The sequence below is a fragment of the Euleptes europaea genome, chromosome 15 (assembly GCF_029931775.1).
Source record: "Euleptes europaea isolate rEulEur1 chromosome 15, rEulEur1.hap1, whole genome shotgun sequence".
Taxonomy (NCBI): domain Eukaryota; kingdom Metazoa; phylum Chordata; class Lepidosauria; order Squamata; family Sphaerodactylidae; genus Euleptes; species Euleptes europaea.
The window spans coordinates 60,226,573-60,253,340 of NC_079326.1; the positions used below are offsets into that span (position 1 = coordinate 60,226,573).

At 47.9% G+C, this 26,768-nt stretch overlaps 2 protein-coding genes across 2 annotated transcripts in view; both read right to left on the reverse strand.

Moving 5' to 3' along the window:
• Window positions 1-7,379: 7,379 nt before the first annotated feature.
• RAMP1 (receptor activity modifying protein 1) lies at window positions 7,380-16,656 on the reverse strand. Its single transcript, XM_056861243.1, has 3 exons — window positions 16,599-16,656; window positions 8,874-9,012; window positions 7,380-7,635 (listed from the first exon to the last, which is right to left on the reverse strand). The coding sequence occupies exons 1-3, from the start codon at window positions 16,654-16,656 to the stop codon at window positions 7,380-7,382; spliced, it is 453 nt and encodes a 150-aa protein (XP_056717221.1).
• Window positions 16,657-19,337: 2,681 nt separating this feature from the next.
• The window catches only part of LRRFIP1 (LRR binding FLII interacting protein 1), a 96,491-nt gene continuing 89,060 nt past the window's right edge, over window positions 19,338-26,768 (reverse strand). The window contains exons 17-20 of the mRNA XM_056861244.1: window positions 21,873-21,987; window positions 20,850-20,929; window positions 19,993-20,097; window positions 19,338-19,470 (exon numbers count right to left, since the gene is read on the reverse strand). Coding sequence (XP_056717222.1) covers window positions 19,360-19,470; window positions 19,993-20,097; window positions 20,850-20,929; window positions 21,873-21,987 — 411 coding nt within the window. The 3' untranslated portion in view covers window positions 19,338-19,359. The remainder of the gene's footprint in view (window positions 19,471-19,992; window positions 20,098-20,849; window positions 20,930-21,872; window positions 21,988-26,768) is intronic.

Here is a 26,768-nt window from a genome sequence, read left to right on the forward strand (position 1 = left end):
AAATGGAGAGTACACTTGTCAGTACAGCAAAGAAATTGTATCTGTTGGTTGAAGAAACGTGTTTGCTTTGCTCATTAATGTCCTTTCTGAAAATGTACTGTATATCCAAAATTGAGATATGCTTCAGAAGTTAGAAGAAAATCACTATTAAGGTTGTATTCACACTACTTAAAAATTTTCCTCATGACTAGTAGCAAGGAATAGTATGTTTACTGGAACTTGTAAAAGTTGGCAAATAAAAGCAGGCTTTGTTAACACGAAGAGACAAAAACAGTTGCCTTCATAGAACTGAAATATTTGGAACACATCTTGCCCTGAAAAATGGTGTTCTCATAAGCCGAGTTATACCGATTGTGGAAATTCTTACACTTAATTTACATTTTTGCAGTTCATGCTCTTGGTTCATCTTTGAGGGCACACCGTTTTTGTTTTGCATTTATTGTGAAAACAAGTTAGCAAAACCAAGGACTGTGTATAAATGCGTGTACCGTTTTACCAAAAAAAATCCAATGTTTTACATGCTATTGCAATGAAAGGGAAAGTTTTGTTTTGTTTTTACATAATGCCATTTTAATTTTGTTAGGGAGACTTGATATGTAAGACTTACTGGTTTACATTAAATGAAATATAATAATATGGAGTAATAACTACCCAGGATTCCAGAACCTAGTCCATGAGAGAAAGTAATACATATGACAGTTTCATTAATAACGATTTTGGATGCGAAACCTTTTGTGGTAAAGGCACTGTGGATGCAAAGTACTTTTAAAGCAGAAAGACTACATATGAGACCACAAAATCCCTTTTGGACAGAGGTGGCATGTGCTTCAGGAACTAGTTAAAACCCAGTTCCACACAGAATGTATTCTTGTTACTTTAGTTCTGCCTGATGTATATCAATTATAACTGAGGCTCAGTATTTTGATACTGTCAATTGGCCTGGGACTTAGAGAAACGAATGAGAGAGCCATAGTTACTGAAATAATTTAATTCTGAGATTATATAGAGAAGTAAAATGTATTTGGTTTACAACAATAAATTGCCATCAAAGCCAGAAAGAAACATCTGTGTAGTTTCACATGTCTGTTTATCCATAACATTCACCCCACAAAGTGTTTCCCCTGACGGAATCATTTCCATCAGCGGCGTCCAACTTTCTCGCCTTCCTCTATAAGCCAAAAAGCTCACGAGATGCAGCCACAGGTGGGCCCAGGACCCGTCGGAGCAGCATTCCAGGAAGCAGGTCGGGCTGCCGTGGAAAGCGAGGAAGCGGCATCTTCTGCTGAGGGCAATTCTTCCATCAGTGAAACGGCTCCATGGGAGCCAGCCCGTTCTTTTTAACCTTACGGGTGTCCTGAAATGCCCTATCTATATACTGAGGTCAGCTTGTGGAGTTGGGTTTTTGGGAAATAATAATGATCCTAAATGGTTTTTTCTGAGGCTATAAGGCATTGCCCGATTTTAAGGGAATCATTATTATTTTTCTTCCATGAAAAAGAGGCCATTCTGCATTGCAACAATTTTATAATTTTTAAAATCAAAAATATAAAGTGTTCCCAATTTTTTGGTATTTGTTAAAATCAAAATAGTGTGGGGAGGGAGACAGAAGGGGACGTGAGATACCACCCCACAAGTCCTTGAGGGTTCCCTATCGGGCAAGTGGGCCCCTGGCCCAGCAGCCGGCACCGCACAACTGGGCCACCGGTTTCCTAGGCAGAGCTGCGGGGGGTGGGGGGGAGGGAAAGCTTGAAACGGGTAGAGAAAGGTAGGTTGACTGTTGGGTAAGAAGGAGATGGGGTTGCCAACTCCAGGTTAAGGCATTCCTAGATATCTGGGGGTGGGGGCCCGGGGAAGGTGAGGTTGGAGGAAAGAAGGGATCTCAGAGGGCCCATAGACTCTGCCTTCCAAAGCAACCATTTCCATTTCCTCCAGAGGAACTAGAGTTGCCCGTCTCCCATTTTTGATCTGTGGAGACTTGGTTAAAGCATAATGTAATCTTGTTTGTGGGCTTCCTGGAGGCACCTGGTTGGCCACTGTGAACAGGCTGCTGGACTTGATGGGCCTTGGTCTGATCCAGCAGGGCCTTTCTTATGTAAGAGACCAGCTAAGTTCTGTCCCATTTTTATCACAAAAATACATAAAGTAACAAAGCATTGTTTATTAATAATTATTAATGAACTTGCAAAGTAGCCTTTATGGTATCATGCCTTCTTCATTCTTAATGTTTCATATTGCTTGAAAGCATGCCCAGTTTTGTATTTCAGTGACCTGTACCTCTTGTAGAGCCGCTGGACATCTAAACAACAAAATAATGGCAAAGAAACCAACAATACAAAACAAAACACATTTTCTATAGCTAAAGTTCTCTGATCATGATGTCCAGTAATATATTATCACAGTTCAAAATATATTAATATACGTTATTTATAGCCCGCCTTTCTTAAGGCAGGTTACATAATATCAGTCAATACAATCAACAGGATGGGACATTCACTAAACAATGCAATAGAATTAGGGTTGTAGGAACAACCAGAAATCTAAAAACAGAACTGAAGCAAAGCATAAGTATTAACATGACACATTAAATGATGCACAACTACACAGCAGGATCTTGCTTGCAGCAAAGCGATACACAGCGGCATAGACCGCAGTCCCTAATAATTTATCCAAGTAATTTTGCGAACCCTTTTGTACAGTGCAAAAAGCCCTGTTGCATAGGAAAGTCCTCTTGAATAATGCAGTTTTGCAATGTGGAAAGCCAGGAGAGTAGGAGTCTTCCTGACCTCCTCAGGCAGGCTGTTCCACAAGGTGGGGGGCCAAACAGAGAAGGCACGTGTACGGGCAGTGGTTGATTTTTGCCCATTTGCGGGTTGGCACCTGCAGAAGGCCCTGCTCGTATGAACAAAGCTATTACACATCCATATGAAAAAATTCCACTACTCCCACTCTTAATATTTCACTTCTAGAGACTTGAACCATGAAGAACATCAGCAGTTCATTCAAAATTTTAGAAGGCTGCCCCCCAAAGGAAAAATAGAGACAGCTGCAGAAGGGAGACAAGCAGTTTAGAATCTGGAATAAAAGGGGCTGTGTCAGGACCAACAAAGGCAACCTGCAATCTAAAACCTGCAAAAGCTTATAAAAGCAACTCGCATTCTAGAAACCATAAGAAACAGGTTCTCTGGCTCAGAAAGGAGAAACGTTTACCAGTTTATCTAGAACCCCTCAGAAACAGGCATTCTCGGGTCTGAAACGGAGAAAAGATGCAACCTGAAAGGTGACCTGCATCTGTGACCTCCCAAAACAGGTTCTCAAGGTCAAAAAAGGGGAAAAAGGCAGCTGGCAACATAGAGCACCAATAAAAAAGAATACTCTGACCTGCCCGACACCCACCACCACCACCACCAAAGATGACTGGACAAAAGCAGGCCTGGCTTTCCACCTGCCAGCTCAGGCTTGGTGTGGCCAGCATGCTTTGCCCAGTGAGGAGGAGAAAGTGTGCCCAGCAGCACCCAGCTTTGCCACTGAGGAGTAGGGGCACAGAGAAACACCAGCATGGCAGTGCCTGTCTGGGTGTGGTAGAGCAAACGAGGAGCCTGGCAGAGCCTCCTTTCTCACCAGCTGGCTCAGCAGCCCGCGTCAAAGGAAGGGGGGGGCTGGTCCTTTTCCTGGGCCATTTGGGTCCCCTGGGCCAACCCTGACTGTTGCACACAGTACAGTTCTACCCTGTCACAATGTTTGGCAAACATGACGTGCATGGTGAGCAAGTACAGCATGCAAATGAAATGGAAGAAATCAAGAAGCTTGAGGCAGAATAGCAGATCCCAGGAAGCATGTGTACCCAACTGAATGAAAGGCAGAAGCCAAGCCTAGCATACACTCAACATCGTGCTAATATTTAAAATGAACATATACCTGTTGAGGACAAGTACGAGAAGCGCTATTCTTAATTATGCAACTGGATTAAAGCTGAAAGGATGTTCAGTTGTTGCTGTGAATGGAGGCAAAAGTTGTTCAACGCATATAGCCAGAACATGGAACATGAGTAGTATGAATCAAGGTAAGCTTGGAATCGTAACACGAGAAATGAAACATATACACATTGCAATCCTGGGAGTGGACTGGACTAGGGCATTCTCAGCCAGAAAATTACAAAGTGTTTTACTCGGGGAATGACAAACACAGAAGAAACAGAGTTGCTCTAGTAGTGAGGCGAGATGCAGCACAGGCCGTCAGGGGGCTACGGTGCAAAGTTTGATTGAATAATAGACTTCATGGAAAGTGTATCAATATAACCATCATTCAAGTTTACGCCCCAACTACAGATGCTGATGAGGAAGAAATGGAAAGCTTTTATGAAGTGCGGTGTCCAGGAAGAAACTGATCACACACCTAAACGAGATGTGCTGATAAAGACAGAGAGAAAGCAGAAAGGCTTAGTACCTATTTTGCCTCAAGTTTCTTCCCTGAAGAAGAGAACAGGCTCACGTAGAGATGACAGTAGGCAAGGCATGGCAGACATCCAGGCTACCAGATGACATGAACCGAGAGGTTGTTGAGAAGTACCTGGCCGCATTGGAGTAGTACAAATCTCCCGGGCCAGACGGTGTGTGCACCCGAGAGGGCTCAGAGAACTTCCTAGAGAACTTGCAGAGCCCTTTGTCCATCATCTTCAAGACCTCCTGGAAGACTGGAGGAGTATGAATGTTATCACAGTCTTCAAAAAAGGGAGGATGGATGACCCAGGAAACTACAGGCCAGTCAGTATGATCTCTGTCCCAGGGAAGATACTGGAGCAGATTTTGAAGGGCATCTGAGCATCTGAAGGACAACCTGGTGATCCAGGGAAGTCAGCATGGATTTGTCCCCACCAGATCCTGCCAGACCAACCTCGTTTCCTTCTTTGATTGAGAGATGAGCTTACTGGATCGAGGGAATGTTGTTGATGTTGTTTACCTGGATTTCAGTAAGCCTTTTGACCAGGTTCCCCATTATGTTCTGATGGGTAACTAGAGGACTGCGGACTGGACTTTAGCATAGTTAGGTAGAGAGGGAATTGGTTGGAGAACCACACTCAAAGAGTAGTTGTCAATGGCATTTCATCTGAATGGAGGGAGGTGTCCAGTGGTGGGTGCCACAGGGCTCGGTTCTAGGCCCAGTACTTTTCAATATTTGTTATAAATGATATAGATGAGGGGTGGAAGGACTGCCCATTAAATCTGCAGATGGAACCAAATTGGGAGGAGAACACACCAGAAGACAGAGTGATACAATTCAACGAGATCTGTACACACTGGAAAAGAGGGCAGATGTGAAGATGCAATTCAACAAGGATAAGTGCAAAGATCTACATCTGGGGAACAACAATGAGAAACATGCTTACAGGATGGGGATACATTTCTGGGTACCAGTGTGTGTGAACAAGATCTTGGGGTACGGGTGGACCATAAGCTAAACATGAGCAGCCAGTGTGATGCAGAAGCAAAAAAACACAAAAAACTGGGAAGTCAGAAGAAACCCCGGGGTTCCAGAAACAAAATGGATCCCCTCCAACTGACACCAATGACTCTCAGGAGTATCTCCTGCAAGACGGAGTCATGCATCTGGCGCTCTGCCATGTACAAGCCCCACCTGGCTGCTGCCCTTCCTGCTGCCCAGCTAGCACAGGGGCGACCAATCACACCTTTGCCACCCTTTCCAGCTGATGTGCTCCAGGGACAGAGAGCCTCTTTGCCCCCCTCCCCTCCCCAGGACCACCCTTCAGGCGTCCAGACCAAACAGAAGTGGCGTTTTTCCAGAGATCAGACTTAAGAGCATTTAGAATGTAAGAAAGTTTAATAAATGAGTAAAAGAAGACATGTGTTCTGTTCAAGCAATACAGGCTGAGCAAGTGAACAAGGACAAGGGGGAAAGCCCACAGATTGCTCTTGTCTCTATGCTAGATAGCCCCTCAATGATGCTGAATTTTAGGACAGGCAAAGTTTACTTGAAATTGCAGCGCACAAATCTCTAGGCTGGGACTCCACGCCACTGTCTCATGCCTTGCGGACAAGATGGAGCCTCTTGGTCAAAGGTCATCATGGCTTGTGCACATGCAAAGAGCTGCCCAAACTGGGGGTGAGGGGAGAGAGGGGGAGAGTCTCCCTGATGTCTAAAGTTTTTTATAACCCCCCCCCCACTTGGGATGGCCCTCCTGTCCCAAATGAAGAGTTTCCTTCTGTCTCTTTAGCCTTCCCAGCTTTATGGCTCCAGGTGTGACTTATTTTGCCGTCAAGTCACAGCTGACTCATGGCAACCCCGTAGCAACCCTGGTATCCCTTGGAGGTCTCCCATCCAAATACTTGCCAGGGTCGAGGCTGAGAATGTGTGACTGGCCCAAGGTCACACAGCAGGCTTCCATGGCGCAAGTGGGGATTCGAGCCTGGATTTCCCTGATCCTAGACTGATGCTGTAACCGCTACACCACGCTGGCTCTCAGGTGTGACTTACTAGCAGGGAACAGGGAAGGAAGCCGTTAGCAGAACTAAGAGCTCCGATGCTCTGTGCTGGGAACTTCAACAACTCCTGTCCAACCCCCTCCCCCTTCTGCCAGCTACCATTCAGCAGCGGAGCTCCCATCCAAGGACAGAAGGTGGTCATAATAACTGAAACACTGGGGTGAATTTTTGGGTGGGCGGCATAAACTTTATATATATCTTACCACATGTTTTTTGGCATTCTAGCCATTGCCCTGCTGGTAATGGGGCTCGCAGTTGGAACTGAAAAATATAATATTGAAAGTGTGTAATGCCATCCTTTTGCCCTTACTGGAAAAAAAATTACCTTGACAACAGCACGGGCCCCACCCACTTGCTCAGGCTGCCACGACGGAGGCTGTCCCACCACTGGCACACAGCTGTTGGAGGCGGTGTCCAAATATCCCGCAGTATTCTTCCCCAAATGACCTGACACAAAGAAAAGCTCGACATCATGAAGCAAATGTGTAGGTGCAAGAAACAGTCAAACAACAGCAGACGCTGAGATAATAACCCAGGAATAACCCGCGGGCCAAGTAAATTTGAGGGGCTTTATAGAGGACACAACGGTACAGCCGTGCCCTCATTTTACTTCTTGATACATTTCCTAGTTCTAACAGAACTAGTTGCAGCACCTTTCTCTGGGTGGCAGAATGGCTTTTCCTACTGAACTATATTTAGAAACATTACTTTTAAAACCTGTATTCCGGTGCCAGGATCGCAACACTGTTCTTCCACTACAGCTCATTTAAGGTCCAACGTGAATTAACCAGAGTTCCTTTAATGGAAGATTTGGAGACCTCCAAGGTACTCTTCATCAACACCGAGAGACCCTTGCAAAGTGCTTCTAGGGACCGGAGAGGTTTAGACAACCCCTTCACTGCGCTTGCTTCGCCACACCACCAGCGCCGTCACGAGAAGAGTGACAAAGACGGGAACCACAACAAACGGGCACAGGATGGTATTAGGGGGGTCGCGCAAAGACCTCCCTGAGACAGGACAGGCTTTGAAGTAGTGCTGGTGAACGGCTAGGAAGAACTCATCCACTAGTTGGTTTGGCCAGTAGCAATCCAGTTTTGAAGCTACCAGGACGGTACAGTTGATAAGTTCCCAATACCAGCTAAAAAAAAAAAGAGAGAGAGAAAGGATGTGTGTTAGGGAACAACCACCTGACACATCAGACATTACCAAGTTCTGGAACTGCCACCAAGAGAACCTGCACTCAATTTCTGCCCCCCCTGATGAACTGCACAACACTTTCCACATTCACTCCTGACAACTGAAATATCTTAGGCACAGGCTTAAAAATATAATGAGGGAGCAATTCAGCAAAACAAAGACAACAATCACTTTAAAGAACAATGTTCTTTAAAGTTCTGAGCATCCAAAATACAAATTATACCACAGAACAGTTTCTCTTCAGCATCCCTAAAAATTACACTGATTAGACATAGGTCGGTTATGCATGGGGGTACTTTCACTCACGTTTGCCCCTGGTCTGTCTCGGTTGTTCCTTGGAGTTATGCACGAGTTTTCCGTCCATTAGAGATGACCTCACTGCCAGCCCTCACAATTCCTGGGTCTGCCCAGCTCTCTATTTTAGGGAGCTCCATTTTGTTTTTGTTTTTTAAAATGCTTGTTGACCCAGCATTTGGGTTTCGGGGGGGGGCAGGACTTCTACAGCCAATTACAGGACTTCTACAGCCAATTACAAAGCAGCATTTCAAGGGGTGGGGACTCACAAGCTTCTTGTTTTGACCTTGGAGACTGCTGGTGCATGGCTTCGCGAGAAGAAAGTGTGGGTCCAGCGAGCAACGAACCTCAGGTAAAACTCCCATGCATAAGCAACCATAAACTTATTTATTTACCTCATTTATAACCCGCCTTTCTTAGTAACCGTGCAATCCTGAAGGGGGGGGCACACTGTGACCCCCCCCTGCACTGGCGTCCATGCCACTTGCACCATCCAAAGTGGCACAAACGCCGTAATCTGCCTTGAGTCTCAGTGAGAAAGGAGGACTATAAGTAAAGGAAAGAGACGTTCAGAGGTGGTTTGCCATTGCCTGCCTCTGTGTAGCAGCCCTGGACTTCCTTGGTGGTCTCCCATCCAAGTCCTCACCAGGGCTGAGCCTGCTTAGCTTCCAAGATCTGATGAGATGGGGCTACCCTGGGCCACCCAGGCCGGGGCAGGCAGCCACTTGCACAAGAGGGACGCCATGACTGCTGCCACAGACCGCGGGGCTGCCTTCTGGGACTCCTTTGAGATTCGGCACAACGTTTCTTAGTCATTGGCCCACCCAATTCTGTGCCCCCTTTCATTCCCAATGGAGAAGACGGTGTCGACGATCTGACACTCACCCCAAGGTTTTATCCCAGTCACACCACAGCATCTGCCTGAGGGTTCCCATGTCAGATTTAAACTTGCTGAAGCAGAATTCCTGGATGAAGCTGCCGTAGACGGCTTCATGGCATCCATTGACCGTTGTTAGGCAAGGGGCTGAAACAGGGAGGGGGAAACAAAGACAAAATACAGGGTTGCTTGGTTCGCTGTATACCTTTTGAAAGAAACTAATACATGCTCAATCCCTCTCCCCCAACACCTGCAAGTCTCTTCCCACCTTCATGAAATTAGATGCAGATGGACAGTGATGCAAGTTCGACATTGCAGGTATATATAATAAATATGTATTAAAACCTTGTTTGAGTGATCTTTGCATATGAGGAATGAGACAGCAGCAGCATTTAGCCCTGGGCTAAGCCCAGGAGTGCTATATAACAAGGGGGGAAACCAAAGAAATATAGAGGCGTTAATGATACCAACACAGCCTATATGGTTTGGGACCAACATACCTGAAAGGCCCCTGACTTTCCTATGAACCCACCCACCCATTGCAGTCATCTTTGGAGTCCCTGCTTTGGGTGCCCCCTCCTTCTGAGATCAGGCGGGTGGGTGACCTGGGGAAGGGGCCCTTCTCAGCTGTGGCTGCCAAACTCTGGAACACTTCCCACCCCCAACCCCCTCGGGAGATTCGCACCGTCCCCTTCTGTCGCCGTCTTCCACCAGCAGATGGTGGAAGATTTTTTTTCCCCCTCTGGCATTCCCCTCAGTGATCCCTCGTTCCTGCCCAATGTTTTAATTGTGGTTTTTATTTCTTTGTATGTATTTTAGCTTTCTTTTAAATTGTTTTAATGTGTGTTCTTGTGGTGTTTGGTTTTAAGTGGTTTTAAAAATGTGATTTTATTACACATGTTTAAATTTGTTAGTCACCTTGGTAGCCCTTGTGGGGGGAGAAAGGGATATAAATTTTATGAATAAATAATGATACCGCATAAGGCTAAAAATTAAAAAATAGAGCATGACAAATATTACATAGCACAGAACAAACAGCATGTGGTAAAGATAAAATACTATTTGAAGAGCAAAGTATAATGCTTACTACTTCTTCACTTAAAATATTTGTAAAGGCCCACCTTTTGCCCAGGCAATTGGGAGCCAAGGTAGGTAACAGATTAAAATACAAATAAATCACAGAACAGTTAACAAGTGGAACAATAAACACTCAGCAGAAATCTTATGAGCACCACCTGAAAGAGACAGCTGCCTCTAAGAACCCCATAAGCTGCAGAACCCACCGAGAACGCACAGGAGCAAGGCCCTCGCCCTCCTGCTGCCCCTCTCAAGAGGGCTTCATGCATTCTGTCCATGAACTTTTCGCCTTCCCTTATAAAACGGAGCGTGGACAAGCGTGCCTCGAGGCCCTGCATCTTCTCCTCCAGTAGGACTACCAACTTACACTTGCTGCACGTGTAATTGCTGTTACCCTCAGGTAAGAATAGGAACATGCCACAGACGTTGCATGCCACTGCCTCAGCTCCCTCGCCAGCCACGCTGCTTCGATCCCTTGCAGGAGCAGTTCAGTTTTTCCTGCCCTTCCCTGACAACTCCCCTGCCAAACTGCCTCACAAGACTCCCTGCTTGCAGAAGCAAAAAGCTCAACACATATAGGATGTAAGAGCTTCTTACAGGGCCCACACGCTAAGAGCCCTTGAGCTAGAGCCTCTGGCGAGAAGCCTTACATAGTTCAAGGGCTCACCCAGCAGCGATTGGGGCCAGCAGTCAGCCCCAGGCAAACAGACCCCCCCAATCAGCAACAAGAGAGCTCAGAACCCTGTGGCCCTCCCCACCACCACGGGCTTCGTGTCGCAAATCCCGGTCATTGCCTTCTGGACCTGAATGATTTTTTTAAACACCTCCACACGCCATCTCTGAGCTTCCCTTCCAACCCCAATTCTCCCGTATCTTCCTGCCCACCAATGATGGTCTTCAGGCTGCCCCCATGGTGGCTGGTTCCCCTACCTGTCATTGGCTGGAGCCCAGAACTGCTCCATCTTGGCCCCACTCTATGAAATGGGCTCCCTAAGCCCCGTCATTGGAGATCTTCAGGGTGCCCCACAAGGCTTCTTTGTTTGCCAGGGCTTTTGATAAGATATGGAGCAGACATCACTTACGGCGGAGAAGCTAGTATTTGGGATTTTGAAAAAAATCTTATTTGGTTTTAATTTGTAATGTTTTAATCATTACTTGTAAGCCTCCTTGAGCCAAGAGGAAAGGCAGTGTATAAATATTTTAATAGGAAAAGCAGTGTATAAATATTTTAGTCAATCAGATCTCAAATGCTTCCAACAGTGGCAAGTGACTTACTGCATCAAAAACGGCCTGCAGGCCCGGGCGGCCCCGCAAGGAGCCACTTCCCTTGTCTAGCCACAAACAGAGGTCCCCCACCGAAGCCACTCACCGTTTTTGCCTCAAAGCAAAGCCTGAAGCCAGGTTGAAACTGGACAAGGGCAGGTGCATCCATCCTCAGCCACTGTCTATCCCAAGAGAGCCAGAGAGATTGGCCTACAATAGGCTAACACATGGGCATCTGGGGGAGGCTCCTGCAATACCCCTGCTTCCTTAAGCACTGTAAGTGCTCCACCTTGGCCAGTGAGAAGTTCACAGCCCTTCATGAGACTTCTTGCAAAGGTTCCCAAGCCAGGATGGGAAAGGCTTCAAACTACTGGAAGCGCTCTGTTGACGCTCTTACAAGACCAGACTGAAATGATTCAGACAATACAAGCTCACACAGGCAAGAAAGAGGCGAATGGCCACAGGTACTCAACCTAGGCCTGGATCCCGACACCATCTACACATAATCAGGGCCAACCAGATTCTGCACCAGCAATCTAGGAAGGGAGAAAAGACTCCTGAAGAATGATAACTATAAATAAATAGGGTACGGGGGGGGGGGAAAGGATGGTTAATAACGTGTATAATACCAGCCATATCTTGTTTGATTGGAAGCAGAGGAGAACGGACGTATTTCCCAAGTTGCACATGTGCATGCAATAGGTACATACCACTTGCTAATCATTAACAGCACTCTTGACCTGGGCACAGAATGCTGGCAGCTTTGTACTTCCTCTAGAGATATCCTGGATATAAAAACAGCCCGTGAAAACCAAGAAGACACATGACAGCTGCCCAGCCAAAATAGAGCAACAGCTGGCAAAAGGCAACAGATGAGCTTCTTCCTTCTGAATTTATAAATATATCTTCTCCAATGTATCCACTGCAGGTTCGTAGCGGTAGAACAAATTTCTTCCTACATCTAGCCAGAACACTAAAAGTAGAATATTTATTATAACTAACAGAGAGCAACAGAGGCTGGTGTGGCAGGCAGCCTAAGCCTAGATCTGTTTCATGGAATGCCAAGGGCTGCTAAGATCCTGTAAACATGGCAGCTCTCCTCAACACCCCCCCCCAAGAACGGCACCGGCAGAGACAGTTGGAGCCGGGGGGGGAGGCTCTGACACTCCCTTTTCTGCTCCCCACCACAGAGAGAGACAAGCAGCCAAACAGGGAGTTCTCACATTTATCTGAACACGTGATTCTTCCACTGACTGTGTGAGATAAAACCTAGCGAGAAACAGATGGGAGTAAAACAAGGCCTGGCAGAGACGGAAAGGCCAAAGGGGGGAAATCTACACAAAATCCCAGGACACCCCACCCCCGGTGTCTTATTTCAATTTTTTTCCAATGGAGAAGCTGAGAATTTGGGAGAATATTTTTAAAATCATCCTAGGAAATATTTACTCTTTCCCCCAACATTTTAGAAAATGTCCTGACGGGACAGCAAGGGGTGCCAAAAGGGTGCCTTTATGGCCGCTGGGCACGTCGGCTGTGGGAGGTCCCGGCAGTCCTTTCCCTCAGCAAGTCCCAGCTGGCTTTCAAAACTAACAGAGGAAAGGCTGGATCTGATGAAAGGTCCAGCAGGGGTTGGATAAAAACGGACATGCCGCAGGTTATTTTGAAACTTGGAATGGAATCTACCAGGGCAGACTAGGATGGTCAAGCCAGCCCTGGAAAAGGCATCACAGTGGGCCCTCTTCCAATGTGACTGCAGCATTACCAAGGAACCCCCTCCCCCCAAAAAAAAGACACTCCCCCCCCCGCGCTCCGTGCAATCTTCCCCAATGTAGGAGACGCAGCACCCAGGTGACTGTTATCTGGCAGAGAAACAAAATCCCACTTGAAAGAACCCAGTCCCCAACTCTATTCCCTATTCAACGACTTTACTGAAATACAAAGAGACAATATTACATTACAAAAGAAGATTTTAAGGCAGCAAAGTTCATTCAATAACTTCTTCATCTAGTTCCTCAGCTCAAAGGAGGATAAATGGGCAACACGAGTAATGCCCACTACAATGCTAAAACCCTTCATAATAACCTCACTAATTTTCAAGAGCAATGTAACAAATTGGCCATTTCTCTTCAGAGCACTCAAACTGTGTTCTGGGGTAATGCTTTGGGGTCAACTAATCTTCTCTCTTCCCCTTCTTTGATGGAACTACTGCCGAGTAACGCCCCACTGGCTGTTGTTTTTCATTCCAGTGTCGGTGGACTGCTTTTCGGTCAATGTGTTCACAGAGGATCCCCCTCCCCCCTCCCAAACACCACAGTATCTCTGCAGTCAGATGAGTGCACACATTCACACCCACCCCTACTTACCTGCCCCTTCCTATCTGCTGGCCTAGAATGCACTGGGTTTACTGAGCATGTTTGTTCAGGAACAGCTGCCTCCGGATTCAGTGGGAGTTACACCCTAGTTAAATGTTATGTTAAGACTGCTGGAGTCTTAAAGGGGAGGTGGGGGGGAGACAAGATAGCTGGTAGGAAGAGGCATTACAAAAACAACAACTGATCTCTGGGTTAAGTCTTGACATGAAGCACCAGGACACTGCAGGCATTTTTGGGACAAGCATGAGTAGGCCAACCCATTCATACAGAGAACACCTAAAATACTGCCCCCCCTCCCAATAGCAATTTAGGACTTTCTAAATGGGTTGTAGCAAAACCTCATATCAAACAAGTTTGGAAGTTTTGTTATTTGGGGATTTCCCCCCCCCCTTGGTTCTTCCCAGCTTAAATTTGCAATGAATAAGATTAAGCCTATAACTGGACCAATCTTGCGGGGGGGGGGGCGTTTACTAGGAAAGGAAGATATATCCCTGGTGCAATTCAGGTACTCAATTTGAAAACAATTCCACAGCTAATGTATGGTTTGCTATTAGGATCTCTTAGGTGATCATCCTCTTTGTTAGTTTTTGTGTAGGATGATGGGCCTCCCTTAAGGTGTTTCAGATGTGTCTCTCAGAGATGAACTAGGCCAAAAGTCACTGGATTTGGTGGGCCTCAGTCCTGGCTGGTTTTTTCACCAAGTTGGATCAAACAGGTGAAATTCCTGCAGATTGGCGGTCATCAGTTGTTGTTCCTATCTACAAAAATAGGGGATTTTGCTCTGATCCCGTGAATTACAGGCCTATTAGATTGCCTTCTGTTCTTGGTAAGCTATATGCCCTACACTTGGACTTTAAACTGGTCTTGGATTGATAGTTGCAATATTTTGGGACCACAACAGTTTGATTTTAGGAAGGGCTGTTCCATAACGTATAATGGGATAATTTTGTCATATTTAGCTGAAAAATACCTAAAGATAAATAGACTATATGCGACTTTTTTTTTAAATCTGAAGTCAGCATTTGACACTATAAGCAGAGAAAAGCTATGGGCCAAATTACAAATATATGCAATTTCTAGACAATTACTGCATTTATTTCAAGTATCGTACACAAACACAATTCTACAGGTTTGATGGTCAAACAGGGTCTTTTAACAGAAAGAATTCCTGTGGTAAAAGAAGTGGGGCCAAGGGACCCGTTTGGCCTCCAGCCCTTTTTGAGCTCTATATACGGTAAATGATCTGTCAAAAGTGAACGTAGCGGCTCCATCATCTGGTTAATTTAATGCTGGTTAATTTAATGCTGATGATGTCTTGTTATTATTATTGAGTAAGCAAGGCGTAAGAAATCAAATTAAGCAATTCATTAATTACTGACAGCATAAGTCAAAATAAATCTAAAATAATGGTGTTCAGAAATAAAAGACAGGATCCTTGGAGGCTGCAGGGAATGGAGTTTGAGGTGGTCTATTCTTATAAATATCTGGGTATCCGTTTTGATGCACTTAAGACATGGAAAATCCATTTAAAATATAAAATAAATAGCTTTCTGTCTACATTCTTGAGGAAATTTTATTTTATGAAATGTGGACAGTCTTTTTCAGCACTGCTCAAATTCAGCACTCTAAGTTATTACCAGCAATCTTGTATGGGGCACCATTGTGGCAGCATGTGATTGCTAAAAATCTTGAGAGATTGCCAACAGGTTTTTTTTTTTTTAAATCATATTGGGAATTCCCAATTGTCTCCCCAATTCAGTAATTAGACTAGAAAGTGGATTGTGTTGCCAGCCAGGGCTTGTAACACATACCAGCCAGGGCCGACCCTGCTTAGCTTCTGAGATCTGATGACATCAGGCTAGCTGGGGCCGTCCAGGTCAGGCCATACTGGATACAATAAGCAAGGTTATTTTATTGCAAGATTGGTCTGAACTCCTTACTGATTTGTATAGGAAGTGTTCTCCTCTGTATTTTGGGCATATTCCCAGTACTTGTTTTAAGTTGCCAACCATCTGATCACTATACAAAACCCTAAATATAGTTGTTTAATTTTATTGCGTAAAAGGTAAAGGTCCCCTGTGCAAGCACTGGGTCATTCCTGACCCATGGGGTGACGTCACATCCTGACGTTTACTAGGCAGACTTTGTTTTATGGGGTGGTTTGCCGGTGCCTTCCTCAGTCATCTTCCCTTTACCCCCAGCGAGCTGGGTACTCATTTCACCTCCCTCGGAAGGATGAAAGGCTGCGTCAACCTGGAGCCGGCTACCTGAAACTGACTTTGTTGGGATCGAACTCAGGTCGTGGGCAGAGCTTTTGACTGCAGTGCTGCAGCTTAACACTCTGTACCACGGGGCTCTCTAATTTTAATTTTATTAGCAAGGTGCAATTTGCTCCCAACTGTTGAGTATATTGGAAGACGTCTTAAAGCCATTCCCTGGACAGACAGTGTTCTCGTGCTTCTGGAGCAATAGAAAATGTCTCACGTGTAAAAATAAAAAAAATTGACAGAAACTCTCCTGTATTCCGGCCACAAATCTGTCTCCCCCCACCCCGGCCCCGACTCCTCATGGCTGATGCAAAAGGCCAAGTGTCACCCGCCCCTGCCCGCTCTCAACCTGGCTGGGCCTTCGTACTTGGCCCCCGCCCTTCGATACCACCACCACCCCCCCCCCTCCTGGGATGCTGTTCTTGTCCCAACCACAGGTGAGCATCCTCCTGGCCAGAGACAGAAGGGAAAAGAGAAAGGGCAGCCGGCCAGGAAACAGAACAGCCGGCCCGGAGGGGGATTTCATAGGATGTCACAAGACAACGACCCGTGGGCAGGAGGGGGCACAACAAAGCTGGGCGCTGCAGCTCCGGCCTCAGCCACACCCCTCCCTGCCTGCCTGCCTGCCTGCCCCCCTGGCAGCCATGGCTCATCCTGTCTCTTGCCCCCCCCCCCGTGCCCCGGCTGGCGTGCCCACCTCCTTCCCTCCCTCCCTCCCACTCTTCTGGCTCTGCTGCAGCCCCCCTTGCCTCACCTGCCCAGCCCAGCCCCCCCTCCTGCCAGGTGCCAATGCCCACGACCTGTGGGGCCATTCCCGTGCCCCGCTTTCCGTGGCGCCTTGGCCGGGGGTGCTGGAGCCCCTGCTGCTGCAGCTCACCTCCGCTACACGGTCAACCAGGGGGGCTGGTTTGGGGGGCTGGCTCCCCCGCCCCCCCCCCTAAGCCGCTCGGCCCCGTTGGCCACTGGCCAGGTGACCTTTTTGCATATTGCAACAGTACAGGAAAGTGTACCTGGGGGTGTTTCGTGCCTGGGGGGGGGGCGCGCACAGCTGGTGCAGAATTCTGGCGTGTGTGTGTGTGTGTGCCCCCCCTCCCCCCGTCCTTGCTGCTGGCCGAGTGGGCAGCCCGGGTCCCGCGAGCCAGCCCTGCAGGAGCCCCCCCCACTCTCCCCCCCCCGCATTGGCAAAACAGCCGCAGCAGCCAGATGCGCCCCTCGTCCTTCCGCCCCCCCCAACGCCTCCCCCCGAGGCGACTCTCCCGGGCGAGAGACCCCCCCTCTCCCCACCCCTTTCGCCCCCCGGACGGGGGCGGCGGCTCCCTCATCCCCCCCGCCCCGCCCCGCCTGAAGGGGTCTTGCAGGGCCGGCGGGAGCCCCCCCCCCCCACGGGGCCGCCCAGGGTTTGGCAGCTGCTGGAGACGAACCGCCCGGGGGGGGGGAGGCCGGGGGGAGAGAGAGGGGGGGAGAGAGAGGGGGGAGAGGGAGCCCCCCCAGGCGGGACCCCCCCCGCTCACCTGCGGACGAGGGCGGCTGTGAGGGGCGGGGGGGCGGGGGGGGCGGGGGCGGCCAGCTGGCCCCGCGGCGGAGCGGGATGGGGCCCCCCCGGGGGGAAGCGGGGAGAGGGGGGGCCCTGACCGGCGGTCCCGCCCGCGGGGGGGAGGAAGCCCCCTCCACCCCCCCTCCACCCCCCCCACTCACCCAGCAGCAGCAGCAGCAGCAGGGGCGTCAGCAGCAGCCCCCCCCTCATCCCGCCCGAGAGCCGCATCCCGCGAGCGCCGTCGGGCCCGGACTCTCCCCCCCCCACGCCCCCCCCCACACCCCCTCCCTGGCCGGGCGGAAGGGCGGGGCGGGGAGGCCGGAAGGGAGGGGCCGGGGGGCGGGGCCTCTGGGCCCCAGGGCGCCGCGCAGGCCCGCCCCCCTCCCCTCCCCTCCCGGCCAGTCTCGGTCGCGCGGCGGGTGGTCGGGGGGGGCCAGAGGGGCGCCCGCCCCCCTTCCTGCTGGGAACCCCTCGCCCGCCCGACCCCCCCCCCCGACCCCCGGCCCCCCTTGCGGGCCTCCTCCGATGACCCTTCGTGCCGCGCGGGCTTGTCCGGAGGGCGCCTTTGGGGGGCGGGGGGGGAGGGGGAGGGGGAGGGCCCCCCCCTCGGAGAGAAGAGCCGGACAAACCTGCCACGACGCGGGAACGGGGCCGTCGCGCCCCCCCCCCCACACCCACCCCCGGGGGGGGCGGCAGAGGCTGCCGGACGCTCGACGGCGGGGGGGGGGCGGCCTGGAGGCTCTGCCGGGCTGCTCAGAGGAGGCCGCCGCCGCCGCCGCCCTGGTCAGGGGAGGTCTTGTGGCTGACCCCCGCCCCCCCTCCTCCCTTCCTCCCCCCCCGTGTGTCCTGACCAGCAGCCCCCCCACCCCACGCCCCCCTTGAGTCAGGGGTCCCCCTGCGTCCCCCCTCTGCCCGCACGAGAAGCTCCAGCTCTCTCCCTGCTGATTCCCCCAAGCTTTGGCCACCCTGGCCCCACACAGGCCTCCCAGTTGCCCCCAGGGGGGGGCAGGCCAAAGCCCTCCTGCGGAACCGCCCCAGGCATCTGCCCCACACCACAGCCTCCCCCCACCTCCGTGGGTCAGAGCCCCTCTGGGGGTGGCGCGTTGGTCACTGGGCTGAAATCTTGGAAGCTCCTTGGTTTACCTTTCGCACATTTATGTTTGGCATTAACCAGTGTGAACAATAAATAGAATTTGAAATTAAATACCACTTTCTCACTCTAGGATTTCAGGTTTATTTATTTTTTGCAACCTTACACTTAAAAGAAATCCTTTCCTTCCATTCCTAACACAGGATTAAATACTAATAAAAAGTTTCTTTCAAGTGACGCTATTGCCCTATTGACCTCGAAATAAAATAAGTCTTATGATGACTGAACGGGTGCAAAAAATCATCTTCTACCTTTTATTAGCAAAGTCATTTAAGGTCACTTTTGCTTCCCGGACAGTATTGCGCTTCCGTGACCTCCGCTGAAGGAGTTTTGCTTCGTAATGGCTTGTGGTTCCACAGTGCTTTGTCAACAAAGAGGCTGCTACCGCTATCACTATTGCTGGAGATGCGGCCCCAAGAGGAAACCCAAAAGTCATCCGTTTCCCCTGTACTGAACGATAAAGAAAATTCAAGTTCCAGTTTCAACGTTGATACTTTCACCACCGTTTCCAAAACGTCAACAGCCAGCTGCTGTGTTTTTTCAGAGGAGGAGCTTACAAGAGGCCCGGTGTGCTTGTGAAATGGCCCGCAGGGACTGAACCCGCACGCCTTTCGCGAGTGGAAGGGGTGCCTACATGGGTGGACGCTGGAAGCGGCTAGGTTTATGCATATAGTGCAGCGGTTTTGAATCTGCGTAGGTAGAACCTCAGTCTGGCAGAACATGGCAAATGTTCGCTGTTTGTCGAGACAAAACAGAACATCCCAGCCACAAACATGAGCCTCTGCAGCACAGCTGTCGTTGAGTCCAGTGGTCTCCAGTGCAAGGGGGCATCTATTGCTGAGAAAGTAAAACGCTTCGATTGGCTTTCATCTTTTCAAGCCTTTTAAGGAGATGACCATTACTCACTTCCAGCTCTTCTGTTTTATCCAATGCTGAACGAAGCTGAAAATCAATTGGAAAAGAAATTATATTTAAATGGGTACAGAGACCTCAGTAGCTCATCCACCCTTGTAACAGCCCTGTGAAGCTGTCTGTTTTTAAGACAGAAGACAACGTGGATTACTTAAGTCAGGAAATGAATCCAAAGCATCTGGCTTCTAGTTCAATGAGTGACCAATCAGCCTGTGCCAATTCTCACCCCAAAAAGAGAACCTGACAGAGTTTGTTTAATGGGCTAATTTTATTCGGAAATCGGGACATAGTAAAGCACTTCCTTGGACAGTTGAAACCAGCTATCTTCAGTTCCCTTCTAGGGCAAAAATTCTGGAGTGGGAATAAGTAGCGATCACTGCTTTATCACGTTAAATTTCCCACAAAGGGGTGCTGTATCAGCTCTGGGAGCTGGCGGAAACTTGGAAACAGGTTTTGTATTCAGTCAACTGAGGAACAACAACTAGTCGGCAATTTGTCTTCTATAATTAATTCTGATTATTGATGTTTCACTTAGATAAATGTGTGGATTACCTCTCTTTGGAGTTTACGTTTTTCTGCTTTCAGTGTGTCCTCTGTCCTTTCCGCATTTTCTGCAGCAGTTTTATAGCGAGTAACTTGACTTTCCAAACGTATTACCTAATGTGAAAGGAACTTAACAGTAAGATTAGGACAAAATAATCCTAGTGATTTTATTCTAATTTTGGCAGCCCGGTAACCATCACTTGGTATCGGCAGAACTCTTCACAAAGCAGACAGAATTAATTTGTTCCATGCTCCTGACCCACAGGTATTTTTCCAGGTAATCTACCCCCCAGAATTGCTTTCTAATCAGGGGAAATTACTTCAGTGTATTTGACTGATGACACATATTTAGAGTCACTGACTGAATACGGTCTTCTAAGCTGTATATTTAGGTATTGAATTTCAAACTGCCCAATGCATGTAATAGGCCAAACACCTGGCTCAAAACGAGATAAGTAGTAACTTGTTGCACACAGTGGAAAAAGGATTTCACAACATATTTTTTTTTAAGCAACCAAATTTTTTTTTTGCTCAGGACGTGCCTCTGGATAATCCAGAAGTCACATTGCCCTTTTAGATCCATGTGCCCTATAGCAGCCATCGCCAGCCTCATGACAACCCACCAATAAAAGTTCCACTACTGGAGAGCAGTAGGAATAAGCCATATGCCAACAATGACTTTTTCATATTCTAAAAAATGCATTTTAAATCCAAGTAAATATATTTGGAATTGAAACCAAAGTCTGTTCCATTTTGAGTTTTAGGAGGAACTGCTTGATACCATATATGCTTAGGACCAGGTTTCCTCCCCAGCATTTTTAGATAAGAAACAACAAAAGAGTGCCATAAATGTGCCATAAACTTACATTCTGTTCCAGTGTAGTAATATCTTGTTCAGCCTTTGCAAGTTTAAACTTGAGGTCACTGACTTGTCTATTTGCATCTCCTGGAGAAATTAAAAATGTTGTGACAGCAATCAAAACAATTCTTGAGGAGGTTCTAGTTAGATTATCCACGGACATTAACATCATAACACTATAAAATAGTTACACTGCAAATATGGGGCAGTTCAAATGCCAGTATTTTCCAATGATAAATCTGATGTTTCTCATACTCCACTGGTTATTAAGTCAGGCCTAGAGGGACCACCACGGAACTTGTGCCTGTGGGATCACGCGCCATCTCACATCTTCTTGGAGGTCTTTAAGCAGAGGCTGGATGGCCATCTGTCGGGAGTGCTTTGATTGTGGGATCCTGCATGGTGGGGGAAGGGTTGGGGTCACTGGGGATGTAGGGGGAGGTAGTTGTTAATTTCCTGCATTGGGCAGGGGGTTGGACTAGATGACCCTGGTGGCCCCTTCCAACTCTATGATTCTATGATTCAAAGTGAAACCTGAGCCCTTTTGCTGCACTGCAGTGAACACTCGCTGCTAGAAACCTTCCGACGTGACCTTCTCATTCTTAGGACACACCAATGACACCTGACTAATTATCTGAAAATTAACGTCATATTTCCAAGTACGTATGCATACTGCCACCATGATGTCAATCCTATTACTTTGTGTCAGTCATCTTTGACCATACCGTGAGAATTCCTGCTCACATCTGCTTGAAAACAGAAGACTATCCACTTGATTCCATATAATGCAAGAATTACCATCTCTAATTAATTTGCAACTGGCCTGCTCAAGCAGCAAAGAGTCATTGACATCTCAGGGGAGGAGGAGTTTTTGCTTTACCTGAGCCGGGCCGGCGGCAACTTGAAAGAAATGGCTAGAGCAGCCCAGAGAGCCAATTCTAATCTTCATGATAAATATCAGGTTATTTGATATAGTAATTGTGCCAATGGTAAAAACAATACAGAACATTGAATAAGAAAGGAACCTTACTTTGAAGATCAATCACATGTGTTTCTGTGCCATTTTCTATTATTCCATCTTTTAAATGTAAATTATCAGTTTTACTGGTCTGCTTTTCTTCCAGTTGTGCTTTTAATTTTCTAATCTGCAAGGCATAAACAATGTAATAATATTTCTGAGAAATAAAGCAAACAACATTCTTCGGAACAGCTTCAGTACAGGTGTCACTGTGGGGCCAGTTTGGACAGGGCATTCCAAGCCACCCCCGCTTCAAAAGCGCCGACCATCACCTTAGCCAGATTCTGGCACGTGTGGCAGCAGCTGCACCAGGCGCAACCACCAAGGACACCACTCGTCGTGGGGCGGCAGGACTAGGGCCGTTATCTTTTTACCCTTTAACTAAAGCGACAGCAAATAGGAAAAGGAGCACTGGTAAGTTTTTAACGCTGCAGAAGAGTGAAGCGATGCCCCTCCCCCCTGTTCTTCAAGACTGTGATCTTAATTGCCTAATTTAATACATTGATACCATGAACTGAAATTGACTGATGCTGGATAAGTACATTGCAAAAGATCAAGGTAATAACTGAAGGGATTATGGTCCTCCCTAATTTACATATGGAACTGAGTGAATAGTGATATTTCTTTTATTGTGCTACCAAACACTTATTGTTACTAATAATGAACAAGCTGATAAGTCTAATTTACCAAAGGAACCAAAGAATAATTTGATAGACTGATTATTCAACAAACTGAATTGACTTATTAATGAATGTTTTTGATTAATTAATAATCTCTATGATTAATGGCAAAGTCATATATGCAGTTTGGGTTTAAGGGTTTTGATTTCGGTTATGTATTTTGTAATCTGGTGAAGGTTCATCTTGCTCATTTTGCAAAGGGCTCAGAACAGCAGCATGTGTGGTTTTCTGTTCCCCATAGTATTATAATAAGGTGATTACATCTTTTGAAATAGACTGAAGAACAGCCCTGCTGGATCAGGCCAAAGGCCCAGCAAGTCCAGCAGTCTGTTCACACAGTGGCCCAACCAGGTGCCTCCAGGAAGCCCACAAGCAGGATGACGAAGAAGAAGAACTGGTTTTTATGTGCCGACTTTCTCTGCCACTTAAGGGAAAATCAAACCGGCTTACAATCAACTTCCCCTCCCTTCCCTTCCCCTCCCCAGTCACCCTGTGACATAAAAATGTCAGTCATCCATAAAACATTAACATCAATAAAACATTATAATACAACTATAAACAGGTGGTCTTAAAATTTCCCAAATGCCACCATGCATCAGGATTTCAACAGATCACACACACACACACACACACACACTGTCGTCAGGAGCAAGTGGGGGAAGGGAGAAGCCAGGGGAGGCCAGTGACGGTGGGCTATAGGGCTGGCGGAATAGTTCCCTTTTACAGGCCCTGCGGAACTCCTTAAGATCCCACAGGGCCCCGATGTCACCAGGGAGACTATTCCACCAGGCCGGGGCCAGGGCCGAAAAAGCCCTGGCCCTTGTTGAGGTCAGCCGCACATTCTTCAGGCCGGGGACCACCAGCAAATTATTATGGGTGGCGTGTAAAGCTCTTTGGGGGGGGGGGCTACCAGGAGAGGCGGTCCCACAGGTACGATGGTCTCAGACCGTGTAAGGTCAAAAACAGCACCTTGAACCTGACCTGATGCTGCAGCTGGAGCCAGTGCCGCTCTTTCAGCACGGGTGTTATATGATCCTGCAGTGAAGCCCCAGTAAGGAGCCTCGCCGTGGCATTTTGCACCACCTGGAGCCTTTGGGTCAGTCTCAGGGGCAGCCCTACGTAGAGCGAGTTACAGTAATCCAGTCTAGAGGTGACTGTTGCATGGATCACTGTGGCTAGGGAGGGGTGCGAGGGGTAAGGCGTCAGCTGCCGGGCCCGGCGGAGATGGAAAAAAGCTGCCTTGACCACGGCTGTGACCCGAGCCTCCCTAGATAAGGAGGCATCAAGGATCACACCCAGACTCCTGATGGCAGGTGCCGATGGTCGTTGCACGCTGTCAACAGCTGGGAGCCGGCACCCCACCCCAGAGTCGCCCCGGCCGAGCCAAAGTACCTCCGTCTTCGATGGATTTAATTTCAGTCGACTTCTCTTAATTCTCAACATTGCTCCACGGGTTGTTGTTTTTTAAATCTGGGGCCACGGACAGACAAGACATTTTTCTACAAATCCAAGAAAAGCCCCAGATTTGCCAAAAAAAAAAAAAAAAAAAAAAAAAACCACCAAAAAAACCTGAAATCCAAAATCAAAAAATGTTGGGGGAAGTGGGGGCTAAAACTCCCCAAAATAACAGAAGCAATTGTAGCTTTAAGGAAGTGATGTTCTCGCTGTTGCTAGGCAACCACACTATTGCAAGCCTTGAAACCTTGGTTTCTGTCAGTACAAGGCAGGGGGAGGGGGGCAGGGCCCTTTGCAGAACCGTTTCGGCCTCTGGGGACTCAGTGGGCCAGGGCCAGCAGCCACCAGCAGGTGACTTGATGCCACACAACGTGTATGACTTACCCAGGTCCAGCCGCTCGCTACTCTTCAACAGCACGCGCCTCACAAAACCCAGTGGGGTACAGTGGTTTCAGACTATGGTCTGGGAGACCCAGGTTGGAATCACTACTCTGCCATGGAAACTCACTGGGTGTCTGCAGACCAGTCACACGCTCTCAGCCTAACCTACCCTCTCTGAGTTGTTGTGATTATAAAATGGAGGAGAGGAGAATGATGTGAGACCGTTTGAGTCCCACTGTGAAGAAAAGCAGGGTAAAAAATAAAGTACGTAAATAAGAAATATAAGTGAAGATGGGTGGCAGGTAAAAATAGGTTATTGGGTGGGTCAGAAGAAGAGAATATGGAAGCAGGGAGAGAATATGGGAGCTGCCAGGAGAAGGGAAAGAGGAAACAGTGTGGAGAGGTGCCCCCTGCAAGTGTTAACAGGTGGCCCACTGACCCAGCCAGCACCATGCAACTGGGCTTGAGCTGGCAGCCAGGCTGGCATTGCCAAAGTGGGCCAGTCTTTTCCTGGGGAGAGGCTATCCGGGGGATGGAAGGAAAGCTGAAGATGGGGGCAGATAAAGGTAGGTTGGCTGTGTGGGGAGGGAGATGGAAGCAGGAAAAGGGGAGAGGCGGCGGGAGCTTTGGAAAAGAGGAAACCGTGGAGGAGGAAAACGAGATGCCCTGTGCAAGTTCTTGCAGGCTCCCTGCTTGTGAACAAATCTAATTCTCAAGATGACTCCATGTGTGGATACTTAAAATCCAGAGATTGGAGCCATAAATATACACAGTGGCTCTTTCTTCAAACCTGAGAAAAGCCCCAGGTTTGCCAAAAACAAATAAACCCCAAAACAAACTTGTCTAAAAGAAATAAATGAAAACAAGGATGACAAAACCACACAAAGCTGCCTTATACTGAATCAGACCGTCAGTCCATCAAAGTCAGTACTGTCTACTCAAGCTGGCAATGGCTCTCCAGACAGAGATTTTTCACATCACCTACTCTCTGGCCCTTTCAACTGGAGATGTCGGGGACTGAACCTGGGACCTTCTGCATGCAAAGCAGAGGCTCTCCCACTGAGCCGCAGCTTCTCCCCAAAATAACAGAAGCAGCACCTGTACCTTTAAGAAATTAACTGTCCTCTGAGATCTCAGTGGCCATTGTAGGGGTTGCTAGACAACCACAATAACATTTCCAGCCTCCAAGATTGCTTTGTGCTACTTACCCAGGTGCAGCTGTGGCTACGGCAAGTGACGCATAACTCACCTGGCCCCAGTGGCAGCCTCCACACAACTTGCATTACTTGGTTAGACCTGGCAGCGGCCACCGCACAACTCGCCTGAACAACTTGCCACCATACAACTTTCGCATCTAGGCTGGACTTTTCCCAAGAAGAGGGTACCAGGGGGAGGGAAGGAGGAAAAACTGAAAGCCAGGGTGGCGTGTTAACATTTGTGGTAGCATCTTGTATCTGAACCAGTGCTGTTGCTGAGTGTGTGTTAGTCCCTTTGAAATAGAGTTTATATTTTTTCCTCACTGTTCTTATTTTCATATTCCTTGCACAATTTTAATAAATCACTTTATATTTTGTGGCGTCTTTGACTTCTAGGAGCTTCAATCTAACTCCAGTACTTGGGTTGGCTACAGCTGGGTTGGTGGCCTGGGTTGGCTACAGATACCAAGCTAATGGTTTTCTTGAGAAACTCACTTTGTAAGCGTCCTACCTTGCAGGGGTGACTTTCTTGACTTTAATCCCAGGAAGGTCAGAAGCTTGCCCTGTGGCTTCTGGCTGTTTGGGTAGATAAACGGAGTGGTGGCAGCTACCTAGGCTGAGGCCTCAGGGTTTCGTAACAGGTTTTGTTTTTGTCCACAACACGAGTGTCTTTGGACAAAGCCATAAATTTGACAATATTTTTAAAATCCTTATTTTGATGACATTTTGCTGTATTAAAGGATCCTGGATAATACACTTAAGGTCCATGAGACTATTAAGTTTGATTAACATCAAATTGTAGTAATTTACATCAAACTGTAGTAATAGATACTGTAGTAATTTTTGCATTCATATAAATATGCATAGAAAATCTACTGACATAAACTCTTCTCTGGCTTATGACAATTTCCACCCTCCGCACTTGAAGAAAAATGTATAATTATCTCAAAAGTTAAGATTATGAAGGAAATGCAGTGATACACGTGATTTCCTTCCACAGCAGGGTCAATGCCCTATCAGAATGACTGCAAAAGAGGAGTTGAAACAAGCCTTTCATAAGGCCAAGAATACGGATTGGGCTGATTACTGAAAGAAAGAAAATCGAAACAAAGGAAATGAGCAAAATGGAAGATACTCTTCACTTACCATGCATTTCCCTTCCTGGTGGTTCCAGGGTGATGCAGTCTATAATGCTG